This window comes from Carassius auratus, chromosome 16 (genome assembly GCF_003368295.1).
Source record: "Carassius auratus strain Wakin chromosome 16, ASM336829v1, whole genome shotgun sequence".
NCBI lineage: Eukaryota > Metazoa > Chordata > Actinopteri > Cypriniformes > Cyprinidae > Carassius > Carassius auratus.
In genome coordinates, this window is record NC_039258.1 from 877,747 (window position 1) to 901,535 (window position 23,789).

Sequence of the window (23,789 nt, forward strand, 5' to 3'; positions counted from 1 at the left end):
AATGTGTAAATTCCTGAGGACCCCCACCAACTGCAGGAAAAAATGACTAATATCAGAATTACTCACAGCAGCTTTACTCACAAGAAAAGAGTTTAAGATTGTACTAACAATGGAAGACTGAGGAAACCTGTTCGGTAAAGGCCATTATCAATTTTATCAAAATGATGTTCTGTGGCTTTAAATGAGAGTGCATTATAGTAATGTGTTTGTCAGGAGCTCACATGATGATTCATACAAACACACAACCACAAGGACAACATTACAACCTCACAACTTGAACTGTGTGTTTACAAATCATGACTGACATGCAGTCAGGTACAGTAGCATTGATCCAGAGGTAAACACTACTGGCGAGACCATTTTAAGTCTGTTTTCAGGCACTAGTCAATTTTGAGATTTGTTTATTTGTCTATGTTTGTTAAAAGAAGACATACAAAATATACATTTTAAATGTTTTTATTTATTAAATTGAAACTATTTGTGGCTGTAAATTTTAGTGACATGTCTTTAAAGGCTGTTTTCTCAAAATGAGCCAGAAATCTCCACTTTACAGTTATATTCTTATTTATATTTATAAGCATAAAATTTACACATATAAAACTGTATGCTTAGAAACAGGGTGAAAATCATTATTATTATTATTATTATTATTTTTTCTGGCTGTTGCCAGTATTTTTTTTGGTATTTTGTTGCAATATTTTTAGTGATAAAATTAAATATCCAAAATCCCATCTGCATAAATCTTTAACTCTCATGTCCCCTTTATGTCAACAAATTAAATAAAAAAATTTAAACTGGCTTTATCTAATGTTCAGATTTCTGTTATATAATCTTATGCCAATGAATGCATATTTTATTATATAATGCCTCTTTTGCATATTTACATTTAAGAAGACTTGTTATACAAATTTGTGAATGGTTTGTTATCAATAGTAGTTTTAGCAGTAGCTTGAAACATTACATTTATGCATTGTAAATGTTATGCATTTAGCTGGTGCTTTTATTCAAATATTACATGCACCGTCGTTATTATTAAAATTCTGTACAGTTATTGTCGATTACTAGTGCAAGAGTGTCGGTATATATCAATGCATCTGTACTTTGGAGGAAACGTTTAGTGCAGGAAAGATCCCAGGAAGCGTTTCTTTCACTCCGAACTCTTGAAGCAGGGCCGGAAAGGTATGCAGAGCCTCCTTCAAATGTAGTTGAGTGTGTCTTAGTGGATCGGACACAAAGCCTTCCTGTGTGTGATGGACTGAGGAGGCTCTTTTATACAGGAGAAAAACTCCCTCACACACAGAATGTGTAAAGACCGAAATGTCATCAGTGTTCACTCAAGTGTGCACGCATTTGTGTGTGCGCTTGCGTGCATCATGTGCTAGTGTGTGAGTGTGTGTGTGTGCAAACCAGATGCTGCTTTCCTGTTCAGATCCCATTATCAGATGGTTCTGTAACCTGATTATTCAGCAACTGCACCTAATTCATCAGTCTCGTACAGAGCTCTGCAAAAGTCTCCATTATCTGATGATATTTGTATAAATTGATGAAATTTTGAATCAAAGGGCATATCGATGCACTGCTTGACACATATAATGGCTGTGGTCCAAAACATAGTGTGCTTCCTTGCTGCATCCTAACTGAGATGTAGTTACTGCTTTGGAACATTCTACATATATATATTGTTACAAATACTTATTTGCGTTTATATGTAGGTTTAGATTAGCTTAACAAAGATAATGCTTTGTCCGTCAATGGCCTTTTTGCATAAAAATAAATGCGATAAAGCAGTTTCAGGTAGAGGGAAGTCTTTGGATGCATGTCAGCTTGATGCTGACAGATATGAGTGAGATGTTTGCAGGATATTTTCTGCTGTAAATCAGCAGGGTGGCACGTCTTGCAGCGCTGCAAGGCTTTTATGACGCCCATAAAAACAGATGCGAAGGTATGTTTCCCACATACGTTAATGGATCGTCAGACAGTGTGTGCAAGTTTGTGCACGCTCATCCCTTTATAATTAGATACGGTCACAAAATAACTCAGCCTAGACACTGATGCTTCACATGTAAATGACTGCTGTAGACAGCCTCTTCAACGGTCCTGCGCTGGCAGTTTGGAGCCCCTTCATGTTATAAAAAAAAAAGTTATAGCCATGTTTGCAAGTCGTTGTGCTGCAGAAATAGAATAGAAATCTGATCATGTGTTAATGGAGTATTCTGATCAGATTTGATAAAGTGTTATTTTAACCAGTTGTTTTACATATTTGTGTGTGTTCACAGCCCAGAAGAGAGGAGTGTAACAATGTGAGACCAGAAGACTGGAATCCCAGAATTCCAGTGGGCATCTCTCCTGTGAGTGCACATATGGTACATTGTTTATGCAGAAAGTGATGCATGATTTTGTCCTTGATTATATACCTATTTATATATGTATTATTTTAAAATGATCTAAAATAATAATACAATTAATGGGAATGCATAATAATAGTAATAATAATATGAATAACTTAATATAAAATTATAGTTGTTGTTTTATTATTATCATCTCATATACAGTATGTGTTGTTCAAAAGTTTTTCAATGCAGTCTCTTTTGCTCACTAAGGCTGATTTTTATATAAAATAACTTTTATGTAATTTATTCCTGTGATCAAAGCTGTATTTTCAGCATCATTACTGCAGTCTTCAGTGTCACATGATCTTCAGAAATCATTCTAAAATGCTGATTTGCTGCTCAAGAAACATTTCTGATTATTTCTTATCAGTGTTGAAAACAGTTGTGTTGCTTCATATTTTTATGGGAACTGCAATAAATATTTTGGGGGGATTCTTTGATGAGTCACTGAAGCGTTTATTTGAAACGGAAATCTTTGTGACTAAATAAAGATCTTTACTTTCACTTTTGATCCTTTTAATGCATCCTTGCTGAAAAAAACATATTCATTTCTTTCATTCATTCATGAATTAATAAATCTATCTTACTGCCTCCAAGCTTCTGAACAAAAGTATATGAAATAATAATATAATTATTTTAAAAATATGTTTATTTATTCAGTTGTTTGAAGTGTGCATTAAAAATGTAAAAGTATATCCATCTGCCTAACTTTTTTCTTTCTCTTTGCTCAGGTGAAGCCCAGCCCTCTGTCCTCAGAGTGGAACGGGAAATCGGAGAACTGTGTGTTAAACATCAACTCCTCCATCTACGACGAGATCCAGCAGGAGATGAAGAGGGCCAAAGTGTCCCAGGCCATGTTCGCCAAGGTCGCCGCCTCAAAGAGCCAGGTACGGCCCGCTCCGACTTCGACTTTCACTAGCCTGTCACACTCAAAGCGCTCATCCGGTTGACAAAACATTGTCAAACATTTCTGTGTACAGTCTACAGAAAGCTGAGATAAAAGTGTGAAAGGAGAGCTCTGTTAAGCTTCACAGGTAGCGCAGCGCCGTAATGACTTGCGCCACTTTATTGTGGGTTTGCGAACAGCAGACAGTGTTGCAACATAAAACAAATGTGTTTATATAATTCACACCGTTATCTCACATAGCGAACAGCCTTCTGCTGAATACAGGCCTCTGTGAGAGACATTACCGTCTGTTTTAGCCTATTAAAACTAATTAAAGAAACGCAAGGCGAGCCCCATTATTAAAGGTTTCACATATCTATGTGCACACTTAAAGATTTTCACAATTACATCTGATGGGGGGGGGGATGCGAATAAAAGCCCTAAATTATCTAGAAATATCAGTAGGTTTTTGCTGATTGCACTGATTACGGTGCCAGATACTTTTGTTTCACCAAATTACAGTTTGATGCACAAACCACTGTTTTTGTCGAAGGGAGTTCAAAGCCGAGAAGGGTGGAGGAGAGAAAAGACAAACCGGGGCATTTATTCACGTTAAGATTCTCGTATAAAATGACGGTTTGAGAGAAAAGAGCCCCTCTCTGCCTGAGCCCGTGTGCTCCATTCATGGCTGGTGTGAATGTGAATTGAGCAGCAGATAAGAACTGTGCTAATTACGCAGCTGAAAAAGGGGCCTGGGAGAGCACTTATCTCCAGCTCCATCTCGTAATGTGTGCTCCCCGGGCAGCTGGTACCCCCTCCTTCCCGTTTCCAGCCCCCTCCGCGGGGCCCACGGGGCCGCCGGCTGAATGTCCGGCCGGTGCCGAGCGCCTGGTGGTGCTGGTGCCGCCGCAGAGAGATCGTAGTTACGAAACGGCCGCTGCGGTGTCGTAATTAGTGGTGGGGAAACTCTTTTCCAATTGAGGCATTACGATTGAAGAATCTTAGAGGGAAGTCAACTGGCGATTACTGTACGTTTAGACTGTGATCGTTCAGTTTGGTCACATTTTGGGTGCTCAGAACGAAGAATAGTGATCATTCTTTTCTGAATATACACAGTTAGTCATTCTACAAGCAACATTTCTGTTGAAAACTGTTTTAAATTTTTGTGGACACCATAACACAATCTTTTAATGCCTTGATGAATAGAAAATTCTAAAGAATGGCATTTATTTGAAATAATAAATTTTTGTAGCTTTATAAATGTCATCAGTTTAATGCATCATTGTTTAATTAATTTATTGTAAAACATTTTAATAATAATACTATTTTTATATGTAGTTTATAACAGGTTCTTAACACTTGTCTTTTAAGAATGTAAAATGGCAAAGAAAAAAATTAGGAAATTCATTCTTATTGAAGTACAATTTATAATTCATGTAAGTTGAATTACAAACTGTGTAACACTTTACAGAAAGTTCCTGTTAACTAAAATTAAAAGTTTTACTACAACATGCCAAAATAAAAGTTTGGCTTAATTTGAAGAAATTATGACAGAGATGTATTGTACTGTAGAATTTACTTCTAAAATTAACAACAGCAGTAATATAGTTATTAAAGCATTATTTGTTGAAGAATATCACATAATCATAGAAAATGTTATTTTATTTGTAAGGTTTATAAATAAACATTTTTGTTTTATTTGGATTTGTATTAAATCATATAACCAAAAAAATAAATAAAACTGAAAACAGAATTTGGGAAAAAATACAATTGAATTTGGGGGAAAAAACTTTTCATAACGTCATTTGATTACATTTAAAAGATCAGTTAAATTGTTAAAGTTTTATGCACTTAATTAATTATAACTTTAGTTTAGTTTTAAATAATAAATATGTATTAAATCAGATAAAAAATCGAATGATATTTGCATTTGGTTTACCTGTTAAAAGACAATAATATAATATAATATAATATAATATAATATAATATAATATAATATAATATAATATAATATAATATAATATAATATAATAAACAAACAAAACTGAATAGATTTTATAGGACCCTAATGTTAGCTTATGCACATTAAATAATATTCACAGAGACAACTTTTGATTTTAAGATTGATAAAAGCTTGTAAATTATTTTATAGTTAAATATAGTTAACTAATGTTCGCAAATGTACTCTTTTTGCAAAATGTACCCACAAGCTGTGTTTGTGTCTGTCCCTCTTGCCCCCTGCCTGACTGAAGGACCTCGGGGTCCTAGACGGCGTGTGGTGGGAGGCGTTTTGCCGTATGGTTATCTTCCGTGGCGTGTCGGATTAATTGGCGCGTCCATCAGTGCAGGAATCCTCGTCAGTAGCCGAGGTAGACTGCAGAAGCACTGGCTGCAGCACAAGCTAGAGATCTGGCACAGGCCACGGGTTTGGCTTCCGCAGCCACAGGGCTCCAGGCTCGGCCCAGCTCCGCCCTCAACAAGAGCCATGGAGATGGGAGGCGCAGCGCTCGCCCCCTGGGCTTTCAAAGCCATAAACACTAGTTCGAGGGGGTTAAAGAGAACCGTTGCATGTGTGTGTGTGTGAGCGTGTGTACCTGCTTACTCATGTGGCTGTGTGTACGGCTGTGGTGTAAATGAGTGTGTGTGTGTGTGCTGTTTATTGGGGGATGGGCACTGGATTGGAGCCATGCCGTCCCCCTCTCTGGGCACACATCCATACAGGACGTGAGTGCCAGGCTTTATCTATTTGGTGGCACTTTCATATTCCGAGTAGCATTTCAATTAATTTCTCCTCCTGCACCACAGAAAAACCAGCGTTTCTGCAGCTTGTTAACTGAAAAAGAAACATATAAAATGTTTATTTGTACACTCTCATTGCCGTCCAGAGCAGAGTTCGTGAAATCGTGACATTTTGGAGGTGAAACGCAAGCTGTTGAGGTTCCTAGTGGTGAATTGCCTTCCTTCTCTCCTTCAGTGCATTATATTTTTGTTTTGTTTTATTTCGAAGCATCCGTCATATGGTACTATTTAAGGTTAACGTGAAGTGCTATTCACAACTGATTTTCTTACATAATCTAGTGATTTATTAAGGATTGAAGATAAGATTGCATTCCTTTACCTAAAAAATACACTAATATTGTGAAATAATATTACAGTTTAAAATAGCTGCTTTCTATTAGAATATGTTTTAAAATATAATTTATTTACTGAATTTTCAGCATCATTACTCCAGTCTTCAGTGTCACATGATCCTTCAGAAATCATTCTAATATGCTGATTTGCATTTTATTATTATTATATATTATTATTATAATTATTATTACCAATGTTGAAATCAGCTTAATATTTTTGTTGAAACCATTGATAATTGTTTTTCAGGATTTACTGATGAATAGAAATATTTGAAATATTTGGTAACATAATAAATGGCTTTACTGTCACTTTTGATTTAAATTACTGTGTCACTGCTGAATAAAACTAATAATTCTGATTTAAAAAATATCTTATTGACTGCAAACTTTGGAATATTATTGTTTATCAAGTGAAATGTTAAATAGATCATATGAGAGTTCAAAATGTTTGTATATAAATGTTAGTAAATAAATGAAGAATTTTAAAAATAAAAGAATAGAAACGGGGATACGGAGGGAACAGTGAAAAAATAAATAAAGGATGAAATAGAGAATGTTTATAGTTTTACAGTGTAATCTAAAGATTAAAAATGATCAAATGCATACAAATATTTTGGAATAACATTCACTGATGAATCATTCACAATAATACAGGAACATGTAATATTACATAAAAAGGTTCAGTTTTGATTTCATGTTGAGTAGATTTAGAGGTTTGTTAAATTCCCTTATTTTGAATATGAGCAATAGTGAAAGTGACGTATGACTGAGCAAACACCACTAATACAGACATGACAGCGCCGAACTGGCATTCACAGAGCTCTGCCGGGGCTGGGAGAATAGAGAGAAGAGGGGCATTATGGGAGTTGTGCTGACACCCTCTGATGGTGAATACAATCATGGCCCCTGTTGTCAGAAGACAAGCCCTTTAGAACCCAGAGCCATTCCCTCGGAGTGACCTGTCTCTCTCTCTCTCTCTCTGTGTCTGTATGTCTCTCTCTCGCTCCTGGAAGAGACTGTGGTAATTAGCAGGGCTCTAATGAGACAGAATGTCAGTGATCTGCCGCAGTACAGGGGGGCAGGCGATAGGCCGGTGTGTGTATGAAGGGGGGTAGAGGAGGCTGTGCCATCTGTCACTGAGCGCCTGGCTCGCTGCTCTCTAGGGGGGAACAGTGGGTCGGCAAAAAGTGAGTGAGAGAGAGAGAGAGAGAGAGATATTTAAAACTGTGCAGGATAGACTGTATATCAATACAAAACTGGTGGTTGACCGATATAGTTTTTTATGCCAAAATCATTAGGATATTAAGTAAAGATCATGTTCCGTGAAAATATTTAGTAAATTTCCTACTGCAAATCAATCAAAAATAGTTGAATCTCAGACAAATATTGTCCTATCCTAACAAACTATACTTCAATTGAAAGCGTATTTATTCATTTTTCAGATGATGTATAAATATCAAGTAAAAAAAAATTGCTTCTTGTGAGTGGTTTTGTGGTCGAGGATCACATATCGTCTATTTGTAGATAATCAGTTGTTTTGAGGCTGTGCTGATTTTTTGGTTGATTTAACAGTTTTGGTTTGTCTTTCATTGCCTTGTCAACATAATAAACCCAGCATTTAGTAAACATTCGCAATCATAGCATTTCCTATATTTTCTTCAAATATTTTAAGAAATTTTAATTGATTGAGATTTTTGTTGTTGTTTTTTTGTTTTGTTTTATGCAGTTTTTCCGGAAATGTAAAAAATGAAACTTTCCGGAAAAATTTAATTAATTTTTTTTAAATTTTTGTTCATTCAAACATTTACACTTGTAATTAACCACTATACATCGACCTAGTATATCATTCACACAGTTAATGTTTTACAATTTTCCGTTTTCAAATATAGTGTAAAATATGTATTTTTAAGTTGCTTATTTGTATAATGCATTTTGCAACAGTGTCAGTCTTTCTCTTCCTGGAAAACAGACCAGCAGTACTGATGACATCACCTTGCACTTAGGGGTGTTGTGCAGATTTTTGTTTAGTAAAATCGAGATTGAGTCCTTCCCTCGCCCTGATAACACATGCATCTGACTAGCAAGTAGCCTGTGATGTAAACTTCAGTCTAGTGGCTATTCATTTCATCGGTTATGTTTGAGCTGTTCCTGTGGGCGGGCCCTAAGTCGCATTTATGTGGCCTGTATTTCCAGGGCAGGTCTAGACGCATCGTCTGCAGCCGTGTGTCTGCATTTACTTTCATTAAAGCACGAGAAGCCAAAGCCGGATGCAAATGAAATTACACTTCTATATGGTAGTTCCGACGGCCCCTATAATTTCACAGAGAATATATATTTTTCATTATCGTGCTTCATTTTGAAGAGTTGTTTGTTTCCAGTTATGAATTCGCTGCCTCCCAGGGGCGTGTGCGAGGCAGATGGGAGCGGCGGGCCTGTGAGAGCGGAAATAGGGCCATGACTGTTTATTAATTGATTTATTTATTTATCTGGCTGCCTGGTTATTAGGTTGCCTGGGAAACAGCTGCAGTTCCCCTGTATTATTAAAGACACAATATTCGTGAACCAGAGACCCAGATGTCTGGGAAATTAATTCCGCGTATGATTTATCGCAGCACGCGCCTCCAAACGAAGCTTTTTCCTTGTCGTTTAATGCGTTTGTTGACCGTCTTCTGGTTCTCCGGCTTGTTCTCCATCTGTCTGCACTCTCTCTCTCTTCACTGCATGCAAGGTAGTGTTAGAGGTGGCCCGGTTTCTCGCGCTCTCCTCTGTCAGACCACACAGGGCTTGTTCTGAGGCCCATTCTCGCTAATCTGATCAGGCAGGCAAATACGCCGGGAAAAGCGGCTTTAATGATCCCCCTAATTACCTCAAGTCAATACCAACTGTATTATTAGACTCCGGGAAAATATTCCATTAGGGTCCCCCCGTGGGACTCCCCGCACGTAGCGATGTCACGCGCCGCTCGCCCCCATGCTTGTAATTAATTTTATTTACACACGCAGGAATGCACAAGGTCGCACCTGCAGCCCGGAGCCGCCTCGCCCGGCCCCCGACTCGCCCGCTTAATCAGATCTGTCATAATTACCATTCTGCATGCTTCTGACACACGCTGCGAAATATTTCAATTTAACTGCAGCCAATGGCTGTGGCAGACGCCCACGGCGTACGGATGCGGACCGGACCTACTCTGCACTTTGCCTTCTTTCCTCTCTTCCTTCTGTTTTTTGGCAACTTTTTGGACATTAGTGACCAGATAAATTGGTTCATATCTGTCCATTAGTTCCATTTTTGACCAATGCTCCTGCACTCTTTGTTTCTTTTACTCACCCTCACGTCGTTCTGCATGACTTTCGTGCAAGCATGCAAAACAAAAAGTGTAGTTTTGAAGGACATACAGGCCTTTCTTTTGTATATATTGGAAAGAGTAAAAAAAAAATGAAATTATCAGAAGTTGTACTTCAGAATATTCTGAAGTAGAGTATTCTATTTTTTTTTTTTTAAAGTTCATATATATTATATTAAAGATATATTTATAGATATACTTGCATAATCAATATTGTATACTACCAAAAAATTACACTCTGACCCCACGCAATAAAACAATTCATCAAACATCCTCAAACGCTGCAAAAGCCTCTGTTATAAAAGTTAACGACTTGATATATTTTTGCCGTTTTAAAGCAAACTTGTGTTAATTAAGAGTGCTGTTGGAGCTGACATGTACAATTTGCAGGTTTTATGCCGTTTTAATCTATAATTCAATAAGATCAGGCATGATTTATCTGCTTAATTACTCTCTGATATTAGCAATTAAACTCCAGCTTTGAATTAAATCTCAATCACACGCTTATAATTGATGGACTAGCGTTTTCTCATAGGTTGCTTGTGTGTCGAGGGCTCCTTGCAGGCTCTTTGTTTGAATTATGTTGCGATCAACCTACTTACACTTTGTGTTGGGGTTGTTTTTTGTTTTCCTCCAGGCCTCTTGAAAAAGTTAACCTAGTTACAGGCCACCAGATCTGCTTTATCCTCGCAGAATTTTGAAGAAAAAGTTGTTGACATTGTATTAAGGTGCAAGTATTTATAGTTGTTTTTAGGCAGTTGTTTTATGAGTTAAGCTTACGTTAGTCTAAGCCTCAGTATTCATTTCCACAGACCGTTTGCTAAACATCTGATGCATATAGGACACAAAAGTGGAAACACTTCAGGAGTTTCGAAGTCCTCATCAGATTTGTTGAATTATACAGGATTTCCGGGAGACATGTGTGTCGCGTTCTTTAACATAACTCCTGTAAACAAAGATGACGCCCCGCCGAACACCGTCGTGAAAGAAGAAAGCCGTAGTGTTTACATCTGTGATGACGTGAGTTTATCAGGATCAACTAAACACTGCGTTTTCAAATGTATTTGAAATATTTAAAGTTTGCAGCATAGAATCTTTAAAATACGTCCGAGAGTTTTACTCAATGGTCTGTCAATGTGGCGACATTTCCACACACCAAAACGTGACGCTGAACGGAACGAACTGTGATTGGTTGTTTGACATGTCGGTAAAACGGCCTCATGGGCGGGCCTTGACAATGAAAGCTGCCATGAATTCCAGACCTTCTGTTATTTTTTTTATTTATTTGCTATCAAATACAGCTAAATCTTTTTAATTATTTTTTTGTTCACTATCTTATAATCATCTGCTAAAAAGCATTTCTAATGTTTTACTTCTGAAATTCTGCTCAAGCATCCAAATACTTTTTTGGGCCAAGGTGTATCATAACGTCTAGAAAGCTCACAAGAAACGTATTAACGGCGTCATGGATGTCGTTAAGCAGGTTTTCAGCACAAACTGTAACAACCCTTTTGTCTCTGCTTAGAGATCTCAGATAGATAGATAGATAGACAAACAGACAGGCATTATTGATCCCTGAGGGGAATTTGTCATAAAAACGGCGCTATACATTTACATGTTGCAATCAAACAAGACAAGACAGAACACGTCGCTCTATAGCATTAAATACGTGGTGAGAAATATGAACGTGCTACACAGTAAATACCCTGAATAGCATCTTACTTGAGAAGGTTTGATCTTCAATTCGTTTTGGTTAAATACGGCAATGGCACCAGTTTGAAGAGAATATTTGCTGTTTATTGCTTAAAAGGAAACTCTCTCTATCGCCCCCTTGAGTTCGGAGGTGTGTCAGTGTTTGCAATGCATTCCCTTCTTAAATATATTTGTAGCCCAAGGATGAAGGCCGTAGTGTGTTTGCTTGACCATATCTGTGGAGAACGGATGTGTTTCTGTGTGTTTAGGGTTCATTTGGGGCACTGGCCTCATTTTCTTTTCCTCCATGCCAAGACCATTTGAATAAATACTGGGAGCAGATCTATTTGCATAGTAAGATATCCAAAAAGGCAGTCCGTCCTCTGCCTATTTTTGGCCCGCTTTTTTTTTTTTTTGCTTATTGTTGCAGAAGATTCACATATGCTTCGCGAGCGCATTTATATATTTCAGCCAACAGATGGACTTGACGCGCATGCGGCGGGTCCGATTCCTTCGCTCATACATCCGCAAACCCCACACACATTCGCTCTTAGAAAACAGGTTTGAACATACTGTATTATCTTTTGAATTGATCTGCATGACACTGTCTGCCAAAGCTGAGTCGGTGCCAGATTCAGGAGGGGCGGTAGAGCAGGAAACAATAATGCTTTGTCTGCTGAACACTGCAGCCCTCTGCCTGACATCAAGATGTTTGTTTCTCGCTTTTGTTTTAGCTTCAACGCGCTCGAGACTGAAGCCATAACAATGGATTAGCATCTTTATTTAAAAACAATGGAAAAGAGCGAAAAAGCTAGAATAGTTCTTTAACATCTGCCCCCAGATTGCAGTTTTTGACAGATATCCGCGTGAGTTTGTGTGTTTGTTTAATAGAGGAGCCTGGGTATGCCCTCAGGTCTATAGGGGCCGTATCGCCACCGAAACTTGCTGACATGTTTGAGAACGTCAGCCAACGATGTGATGACTGATAAGCGAACCATGACCAGCTGATCTGACATCATAATTCATATAGTTCTGTACTTTATAGTAAGCGAAATTAGAATTGGTGTCTGGAGGTGTACTGTTCGTCAGCTGTGGACACTTGTATACTGTATATTTGCCATATACAGGAAGTATAAAATCTAAAATTACATATAAATAATTTAATTATTTATTTAAATGTAATTAGAATATCAAAACAACAAAAATTGTCAGCTGAGTGCACTGTGTGTGTTTTAAATTTATACAATTAAAATAAAAAATAAAATAAAAATCTTATTTAAGAAAAATGTAAATTAAATCATTTAAATGAAATACTTCTTAATTACTTATATAGTTTTTTGTATTATTATTTTTTGTTTAAAAAAATAACTTAAAAATGTTATGTTATTTATATTTTTATAAATTATATAAAATATCAAAATTTATATATATTTATTTGTTTAAAAATATAACTTACAAATTTTATGTTATTTATATATATATATATATATATAAATTATATTTTTATTGGTGGTATTTAGTGTAAATTTAGTGTAAACTGATCTGTTTCAGTACTGTTTAATGCTATTACCCTCACCAAGAGGTACAAAATTATTTTTGGCACCAGATAAAATGTGATTCTCTTAAATCGCTTCAATTTAGTTTTAGTTTGTAACTTTAAAGTAGCTTCCTACTTTTCATTAAGAGTGGTTAACATTGCCCAATAATTATCTCAAATACAATTTTCTCTAAGGTATTTGCTTGACGATCATTGCTAACCAAGTACATGGTTTTAATGCGTAACCAAGTACACACTTTTAGTGCATAGTAGAAGTATACAAACTGGGATGAGGCCCATTGATGCTGGGGAGCTGTTGGCCGATTCGGGACATCGAGATCCAAGTGATTTGAGACGGGTATCATCTCAGGAGTCTGAGGCCTGGCAGAACAGGGTGAGCGGAGGGGACGATAAGGAGCAAATGAGATAATAAAAAGGTGTTGATGGTGCCATGTGACTGATGTGGAAAACCACAACTGTCTGGGGCTCCTGAACTCAATCCCAAGGTTATTAATGTGTTCGCTGGCATCTGGGTCCAGGCGAGGGGCATAAACACCACGCTGTTCTCTCACAGTAGTGTCCTGTGCTTGTCTCATTGGCAGCTTGTGACCGCTCAGCCCTCACACGCATAGACACACCGTATCCTGCTTAGTTGAGTGAATCTTACGCATGAATTCAGCCATTGTGCGGAAGAGAAATATTTTTATCAGAATGTACCACTGCTATTTATACCCCGAACACAATGGAGGCTCTAATGGGCTGCCTGGACCCTCTCTTCACGTACCACTTGACCTGTCCACCCGTCCATGGCCTTTATGGACGTTTGGGTAACATAATCTTAAAGTTGAGCTGCAAATGGGTGAACCTCACACAAAATTTGTCAAAGAGACAAAAGGTCGTGTTTCCCCTGAAAATAATAATGACGAAAAAGAAAAAAGAAATCAGATTTGTCTTAAAGTAAATTAAGTTACAAATATTTTATTTAAAATAAATAAATAAAACATATTTTTTATGAAGCTTGTCCTTAAATGTGGGTTAATTAATATGATTTTAAATATACTATTTTATAAATTATAACTTTTTTTTTAAAATGTGTCTACATTTGTCTTAAATTTAATTAGGCGTACATTTTCTATTTTATTTTAGATATAAGATTTTATAATAAAAATTTATTTATTTATTGGAGATTCACACAGTACTTATAAAAATAGGATTAAAACAAACAATTTTCTTATATATTTCTCATCTAAAACTTTAAAGGTGATTGTAAGTATTTCTCAATTTGTGCTCAGTTTTGTCAAGGTACCAAAAATCAGAAGATCTCAATATGAGCTCAGACATTTCTCATTAAATTCACTTCACATTTGCTTAGCTCTTTACTCTTACTGATTAGTCATTTTTATTTCTCATGATGATTTTAGAAGGAACATTAAAACAAAGTTGGTGCCTAATGAAGCAACTGGGAACTAATGAAGCGCAACCTCTGAACAATTTTTACATCACTAGCCAAGCTATAATCCATGTTAGTTTTTAGTTCTCCATATTCTCCAAAAATAAACATTATCTTTATAGTGTTTGTCAGATTTGACCAACCAAATCCCAGTAACGTTCCCGTATCCAGGCTGGCTCTCCTCTGTGCGAGCGCTCACTGTTTATGGTAAGACAGTGGAAGCAATGCAATTGGACAAATACAAGCAGTTTTTCAGGTCTTCGAGGCACAGAGAGCATTACACTGTCAGTGTGGCTGCCCAATGCAAAGTGTTTATTGTTGTGTTTTTGTCTATAATGCAACAGCATTAATGCTTATACCTTGTGGTTTGTTTGCATGTTTTTTTTTTTTTTTTTTTTGGTGGCTCGTTCTTTGGCTCAGTGGGATTTGTTTGCCATTTTATCCGCAGATGTTTGATTGAGGATTATTTTACGATAGTGGGCTTAATGGCTGCGATAAGGTGTGTGTGTGTTTGAAGCACGTCGGGCTACAGGCATCACAGCAGGAACAAGACTCAAATCCCCACGCGTGCAAATAAAACAAAATGTGACAATAAATGTGGCAGAGGAACAAGGTGAGCTGTGATGAGCCTCTCTCGCTCGCTCTCTGGGGTTTACACGGCTTTTGGGAGGAGCAGGAACATGGGACAACAGAAATGCTGAGTTATCTGTGCCATGCAGTGCTCTGGTGTGGCTCTGGCTCCTGCTCCGTGTGTGTGTGTGTGTGTGTGCTGGGTAATCCTGTGGAAATGAAAGGTGCTGCCACACACTGGCCTGGAGATTATGGCATCACGTTTGTAAGTGTGCCAGGATTCGACTGCTGGAACACACACTAGAGCTCCCTTTTCCTCTTTTCTTTTCCTAAAAGTAGGATTTGACCACGCTTTATATTAGGAATGGGAATTTTAAGGAAGTTAATGGTTTTAGTTCCTTAACCAATCCATTAATGTTTCTTCCAGTACTTTACAGGCATAAACTCCTCTCTCAAACTAAACAAAATCAATATTTAGCATATATACAGTACATATTTTTGTTTGTTTACTGCATTAGTTCTGAAAGTATTGTGTGGGAAGTTATTAAACTTGTATGTTTGACTTATGAATATTAATAATGCGATTATGTTTACAGTAAATGTTTTGTATTTGCATTGCAACCATGCTTAGTAAAACTCAAAATGTAATATTATCCCCTAAACAGCAGGGTAGGGAAGGTGTAATGTTAAAATGGTTACTATACTCTTGTGTGTTATGTACTTTTCCACGCTAGGTGATATATAAGAAAAAATTTATTTTTCAGTGAATACAAAATTGGGAAAAAATAGTTCAAAGGTTTGGGTCCAGTAAGACTTTTAATACTTTTATTTAGCAAGGAAGCATTACATTTATTAAAAGTGACAGTTAAGACCAAATAAAGATTTCTATTTTAAATACTTGCTGTTTTTTTGAACTTTGTATTCATGAAAGAATCCTGAATGCAGCAAATGTTTCGTGAGCTGCACATCAGAATGATTTCTGAAGGATCATGTGATACTGATGCTGAAAATTCAGCTTTGCATCACAGGAATAAATTAAATTTTGAAATATATTCACATAGACTATAGTTATTTTAAATCATAATAATATTTCATAATTTTCATAAAATTTTTAATCAAATAAATGCTGCTTTGGCAAGCATATTAGACTTCTTATCAACCTAGAATACATGACATGACACATTAATTGTCTTCAAGTTGTTTCATTTCGAGTTCATGTTCTCTTGCAGGGCTGGCTCTGTGAACTGCTGCGTTGGAAAGAGGATCCATCTCCGGAGAACCGCACGCTCTGGGAGAACCTGTCCATGATCCGCCGGTTCCTCAGTTTGTCTCAAGTGGAGCGTGATGCTATATACGAGCAGGAGAGCAATGGAGGACAGCAGCACCATGCGGACAGACCTCCTCACCTGCTGCACATGCCCACAGACCCATTACAGGTCAGTGTCACAAAAGCTACACCTTTGTCCATTATTTACACCTAAAAAGTGCATTATAGTACCTTAAAAGTACACGTTAGTACCTCAGGTGTACATATTAATTACTAAATGTGATAGCTTTTACCCCTTTTCTTTCCTGAGAGTGTAGTATTCAAGTTATTTTTCCTGCCATTTCAACTTGAAATGGTTTACATATGGTAACCATATGGTAATTTTTACCAAAACATGTGTAATTAAGTCTGTTTTGCTCATTTGAAGTTTGGAGGTGCCGGAGAACTTTTTCAAACGCTGGTAATTTTGCGCTCCGCTGCTGTGTAAGCAAAACAGTCATTAGCAACATCATTTGTGTGCATTTAGATATTAAGGACAGCTAGCTATTTTAATAAATGCATCACTATTCCGAATCCATATTTAATCACAAAAATCCCACAGTTCTTGTGGTTACAGCTGCGTGTTTGATCAGATATTATTTTGTTTACTCGCAAGCATATGGTCATTCCAAGAAAATAGCATGTGGGGAAGAAAAACATTTATTCACTTGCATTTTCACCACTTAAGGCGACGAGATGCGTGCGTGGCTGCTGGAGGTTTACAGATTTGCAAATCAGATTTCTACTAAAACATGTGCTTACACTTGACAAAACGGTAACATTAATTAGCATTAGTTTACTACAGTAGTTAAAAATGAACATACTTCCACAGCATGTTAGTTCATGTTCATTTCCGCATTTACTACTACGTACATTGAAAGAATTAATGAAGAACAAAAAAAATCACTAAATAAATTTCACTGTATGGAAAAAAACTTTAAATTAAACATTACATTTTGAACTTGAAACACTAAAGTAGTATTTTCTTGTCAATTATACGCCAATAATATTTCTTGTTAGTTACGCAACTCTGAAAAATAATTTTAATATGCACATATGGTTAGTGTTAACTAATAAATTGACTAATGTCAAGACCTTACTGGAGTGACATCAAGCATTTAAATAAATGCATGCATAATAAATCCATAAAACATGATATTACGTACAGTACTGATTTAGCTAATTCCTTAGACTTTCATTGAATGAGGAAACTCAATATCAAAGGAACACCTTAGCATTATGGTAAACTTCTGCATCAGTACGAAATCCTTCAAGTTAACGCATGTCAGGTGTGCAGAAATCCTTCTGTACCATTTATTTCTGCTCATTGCATTCCAGTGTTATTGATATGTTATCAGGAGACTTGCATATTTACAAAAAGTGTTATCAAGCGTTCCCGTTCCTCTTGGGAATGTCCCAGAAAAAGCAGTCTGTATGGTGAATGGAAAACAGCAGCTGCCGGCTACAATGGCCTAAACTCGCGAACAATGGCGCATTTCAGAGCAAATGTGTCATATGTTTACACCGACGTGAAAGTGGCCTAAACACAGACACTGATAGCGCTCGCACACCACACATCTCTCGCGAAGAGATCTTGCCACATATTGAGGCTGTATTTACCACGTTAAGCAACAGCTTTTGAATAGGGCTTGATAAGCAATCAACAGACCGGCACTTTTTATGCGAATATTCTGATGAAAGAGTTCGCATTCGTGTTAACAGCCGAGCATTAACATGAACAGGTAAAGCTATAAAATCCACACATCTGATTGCTAGAGGGGGACGACGTAACCAAAATCATATATCATAAAATGAGTCATTTTATAGCACGGTAATGGTATGTTTCACAATATATTTATTTTTGCTAGAAATTTATTTCATTTCATTTATTATTTCAGGAACTTGTCAAATGATGAAACACAAGTTCAAAACATTAGATGCGTGCAACTTTGATTCAAAAAGAGTAAGACTCGTTTAAAACTTTTGTAAATCAGCTAGCTATTTTATTTTACAATTGTAATGAATTGAGACTAATACATTATTAGATATAAAAAATTTATCAATTTATTACTAACAAATTAGTAATCCTGATATTATTGCCAAAACTTCCAATTATTAAAGTTTATAACAAAAGACAACAATAAAACTAACATTATAATTGGAAATGTGAACGAATTTTAAAAGGGAAAACCAATGTTTAACATTTAGCATGTTTCTTATTTTTGTTTTATTTTATTTTATTTTATTAAAAAAAAATTCAGTAGACTCATGAAAAGCACAACTTGAGTTTGACATGTAGCAGGTTTATTCAATTATTTTTCTCAAACCAATATAACAAATAAATCCTAAAAAAGTATTAAGTATAAACATTTAAAAACTAAAAACAACTTAAAAATGTTTTTAAAGTTAGATTCATTCAGAAGTTATATGGTTGGACACTAAAAAATATTTTTATATTTTATTAAAATAATAAACTTAAACCAATAAATAAAATTATTCCAAACAAATAAATAAATGCACATCATTCCAAAAAATATTGTTAATGGACGCTTGAGTTCAGATACATGCAGAACTTTTGTAAATAGCTTATGCGGTTAGATATTGACAAGTATTTGACATGTAGCATCCTTGTCTCTTTCCCCTCTCAGACTCATCAACAACCTTCCTCTCAGCTCCAAGCACCACTGCCCCTGCTGCACCCCTCACAGCCTCCTCTATCCCAGCAGCCCCTGCAGCATCAGCAGCATCAGACGGGACCGCGGCTGCCCCCACGGCAGCCCTCCACGGCTTCACCCGCCGAGACCGAGGACGAGAGCCGCTGCAAGAGCCGCCAAGGCAACCGCATCTCCATGGAGGCGCTGGGCATCCTCCAGAGCTTCATTCAGGACGTGGGCCTGTATCCGGACGAGGAGGCCATCCACACGCTCTCGGCACAGCTGGACCTGCCCAAACACACCATCATCAAGTTCTTCCAGAACCAGCGCTTCTACATCAACCACGCCGGCAAGCTGAAGGAGCCGCCCCTGGGCTTCCCCTCCAACCACAACAAGGACGAGGGCATGACGGACTTCAAGGAGGGCGAGCTGCTGACCGAGCTGGACGAGAGCGTGCAGACCAACAGCACCATGTTCTCCATTAAAATGGAAGAGCACCTGGCGCCCGAAACACACGCCATGGGACAGGCCCAAACTGAGCAAGAGGCGAAAGAGTAACCGACGGCTTTCTTTTGCTTCTGGTTTTAATCTCGTTCACTCTTGTCTGTTTTCCATGAGCGAAACTGTAAGACTTTTTACACGAGACTGAATAATACAGAGATGATTGACTTTCACAGTTTTGTAAAGCGTGGATTATTTCACCGTAAAGACTCGTGCAGCGTTTCAATAATCTGCACAACCAAACAAAATGTAAAAAGAAAAAAAAAACGAAAGGAGTAGGTGACTCCTAAATGAAAATGTTGTTTCCTTTCAAGTGAATGGCGACTTGGGCTGTCAAGCTCCGAAATGCACAAAGACATCATAAAATGAGTTTGATGAAAATCATTTTTCATCTCTGTAACTTAAATATTTAATTTTATTTTCTTAAACTTTTTATGAATGGTTATTTTCGCAGTAAATACAACTATAAATATGTATTTTATTTCTCACACTTCTCTCCATTGTTTTTTTTCTCCACTTATTTCTTTTTTATTATTTATTTTAAATTATTATTTTCTATTCATAACAAATACACCATGGTATGAGTAATTTTATTACCACGTTAAGAGTATAAATATCACAAGTTGGTGATCCAAACTGCGTTGATGGCCCCAGTTCTCATTCACTTGCATTATACAGAAAAGAGCGGCCAGGCTGTTCTTCGGAAGTCACTTTCTGACAGAATTTTCTTGTTTGTGTGAACCATTCCTTCAAGCAAACAGTATGTTGCTGTGGATATTTGCTGACTGCACTTGTTGTCTGTTGTTTTTACACTGATTTTGAGCTACTGACTTAAAAAAAAGGAAAGTCGATGGAGTTTGATAGACTTTGATGTTTACGTATGTGATGTTAACTGGATTTTTTTAATGCATGACATTGGAGAAGAGAGGTAGACAAAGGCCTTAATGATGAGGTACTGATTCGAGCACTGCTGGCTAATGAGTTCTCTTTGAGAGACAGAGAGAGAAAGATGTCTCCGTCTCTGGATCCCTACGACCTGCAGGTAAACCGAGGGAAAACGGCTCAATCTTATTTGGTTTGAAGACATATAAATATATATATATAGACATATATTAATTGTAAAAAGGTATACAGTCTTAAAGAAACTATGCCAACAAATGCCTTGTACTATATGGCACTGCCGATGTTAGATTATTTTGCAAACTTTGGTCACTGTAAAATCCTGGATTCCCACAGTTTCAAATGTGAATCACAAGCATCGTCTTGCATTGTCTATTTTGCGTTCTGATGTTATTACGTTTGGGGAACGTTTGCGTTACCCGGCGCTTTTTGTTTTACTTATCTTTTTCTATTTATAATTGTAATTTTGACGGGCAGTAAAATCAGAAGTGTCTTAACGTTTTAAATGGAAAATGTGCTTTAACGGTTGCCTAAAAAAAGTGCTGTATGTCAAGCAACTCATGCTACGAGCTTCACGATTCATCTTGTATGCAATTTTTACTATCATGCAAATAAGCTTAGGTAACCTATAGAGAACACCTTAGAGAGAAAAACATATGCAATTTGTGTGAAATCGATGTTTGCAATGTGTCTTCCTTTGGTTAACGATCCAATTCAAAGCTATTCCTGTATAAATATGATGTATAAAAAAGTTGTTCTTTTTTTTATGAGTTTATTGCAATGAGAACACCAGTTATTTTGTTTACGACTGACTGTTTTATAAGTGTTTCTCGGTTTCTTTATGCAGAAATGTTCTAACTAGGAGTGGTTACTGATTGTTAATGACACAATTAAACTGTTTGTATTGTACTCCGAATCTTTGCGTTAATGTGCATTCGAGAATATTCCAGTCAGACGAGTGCTTCTACTGTGAGGAAACTCCTGGGCGGAAGGCGGGATGAAGTCAAATTAGAAGCGTGTTTAAGGGTAAATAGAGGCAGGTGTTAAGGCCCTGTTAATGAGCTGATCTGCAGGGATTGAAGGTGTAAAGCTGTGAGTCCCTATGAACTCCAGGTGAAGCTCTGAGACAGTATGGAAATCTGGCTCGCCCATATGGAGGTAAATCATCGGTGACCTCTGTGATCACGGGTTGTCTGAAAACATCACTGTGGTGTTCGCAGGCATTTTTAGAAATTATGGAAGCAGAAATATCCTCCTTTGTTGCTTTTGACTCCAGGAGGAGGGTAAGTTTAAATGGAAATAGCTCTAAAAACAATTCAACGTACTGCACAGTAAATGACTTTGTTTTCCTTTTCTTAGAAACTCTGTATATGCATATACATGTGTCAGGAGAGTATGTACATAACTGTAATATATGAAACACGGTAAATACACAATTTTGCAGTTGTGCGAGTTGTTTGCTAAACTGAGCACAACCGTTTGTTGTCGAACTCACAGCGGTTCATTATTATTTCAAGTGGGGGAAATAACTTTTTTTTTTCTTTTAAAGTATGTGAAGTTAAATATTTCAATGTGTACTGTACACTAGCAGGTAACAAATTTCATGAAAATGTTAAATAAAATTCCTTACACCATAGAGGCCCTTGACTGAAATGTGTTCCAGTGACTGACAAGCTTCTCCTGTTTGTATTGTAGATCGTAAGATTTCATCACAGTGAAATGAATCTGATGAGATCACTTGAATGTTCTTAATAGACCATTTTTTTCCTCACTTTTCACTACAACCCCTAAAAATTAATTATGATTTCAGAACATTACACCACATTAAGATGTTTATTAATAGCAAAAACAAATCTGCATAATTATCTTTGAAACAAACTACTATTTCCTACTATATCAAACAATTTTATATATATATATATATATATATATATATATATATATATATATATATATATATATATATATATATATATATATATACATATATATAAAGCTAATTGCCAATGTATATTTTCTCATTTTCATTTAGTTCAAATTGAAGTACTAAATTAAAAAAAAAATATATATATATATATATATATATAATTGATATGGGCATATTGAAAAAAAAAAGAGAGAAAAATTTGCATAATACAATTCATTTCAGAAACCTTAACAAAAACTCTCTTTTATAGGGTTTCACACCCATAATATATTTATTAAGTTAACTGTTTTTATTTTCAGATAATTGTGATATTTATTTTCTGTCACAAATGTGAATGCAACACAAAATATACTCTGTTAGTTATTATTGTATCATTATTACATTATAAAAAAAGACACACAAACCATTTTTCCAATTATGTAAAAAACAACAACAACAACAACAAAAAAACACCTGTATTAGACAATCCAGATGTTTAACGTGGTGGATGACATCTTGGAATTCACATGCAGGAATTTAGCATATGTAGCCTACAGTAAACATGCTACATTCTGCAGAAAGACTTATACATAAGTATGCTTTTCTCTTCTCAGTATTTTACCTGGAGAATAAATGAAGACTCAACAGGTTGACATGATAATGGCAGGTTTTGCCTCATAGTGGGAGTATGCAACATTCCCCCACCGGCCCTTTGGGACTGCACAGTAAATCAAACAGGAAATGCAGCAGAAACACTAATAAAGGTATTATGATGTGATCTTTATGGAACTGCTCTGTGAAAATAAGTTCTCTGTCTCCATTCACTAACTCAAGCTTCCCAGCTGTTGGTTTTCTTTATAAACAGAGGCCACATTAGGTGTGATATGGGCTCAATATTGAGATCATGCTGCCCATGTACTTTCTTAACAAACGTTTTTGGTCTTTTTTTAAAGAATTTCAGTGCATCAAGTGAAATTAGACATATGACAGATTCTACAAATGACTCAAATGCACAGGAAACTCATGCAAATTATTTCAATATTACACACTAATAGGCTAGAGAGAAAACAAGAAGAACTATTTACACTTTTAAGCCATCTGATAAGGACTTTTTCATTCTGGGATTATGATACCTCTTAAAGAAGTGTTCATACTGTATTTACAGTGATAAGGCAGTGATTTTTGACATGAGTGACAGCATGCATTGGCTGAAGCAAGAAAAAAAAATAGATCAGCTTTCTTTCTTTCTTTCTTTCTTTCTTACTTTCTCTTTCTTTTTTAGTATAAAGAAGTGTCTGCATAGGTGATGTTTGTCATTATCATTCGTTGTTGGTGTTACTGAGATCTATTAGTGTTTACCATAATAGCCTGGCAAAAATGAATTCATTATAATATACTTGCATGATTGTCTACAAATCTTTGAAATGTATTCAGAGTTCTATTTCATGTCATTAACCTTGTAAACTTCTAGATGAAATCCAGTGATTGCTTCATCTGAATGTCAAGCTGACCAGAGTACATCT

General features: G+C 36.4%; 1 protein-coding gene across 5 annotated transcripts in view; it reads left to right on the top strand.

Annotated features, from left to right (window-relative positions):
- LOC113115678 (DNA-binding protein SATB1-like) overlaps positions 1-21,994 on the top strand; it is a 56,751-nt gene extending 34,757 nt beyond the window's left edge. For all 5 annotated transcript variants that reach the window (XM_026283219.1, XM_026283221.1, XM_026283217.1 and 2 more), the window contains 4 exons: positions 2,277-2,348; positions 3,122-3,277; positions 16,229-16,435; positions 18,954-21,994. In XM_026283219.1, coding sequence (XP_026139004.1) covers positions 2,277-2,348; positions 3,122-3,277; positions 16,229-16,435; positions 18,954-19,517 — 999 coding nt within the window. In that variant the 3' untranslated portion in view covers positions 19,518-21,994. The remainder of the gene's footprint in view (positions 1-2,276; positions 2,349-3,121; positions 3,278-16,228; positions 16,436-18,953) is intronic.
- Positions 21,995-23,789: the final 1,795 nt, after the last annotated feature.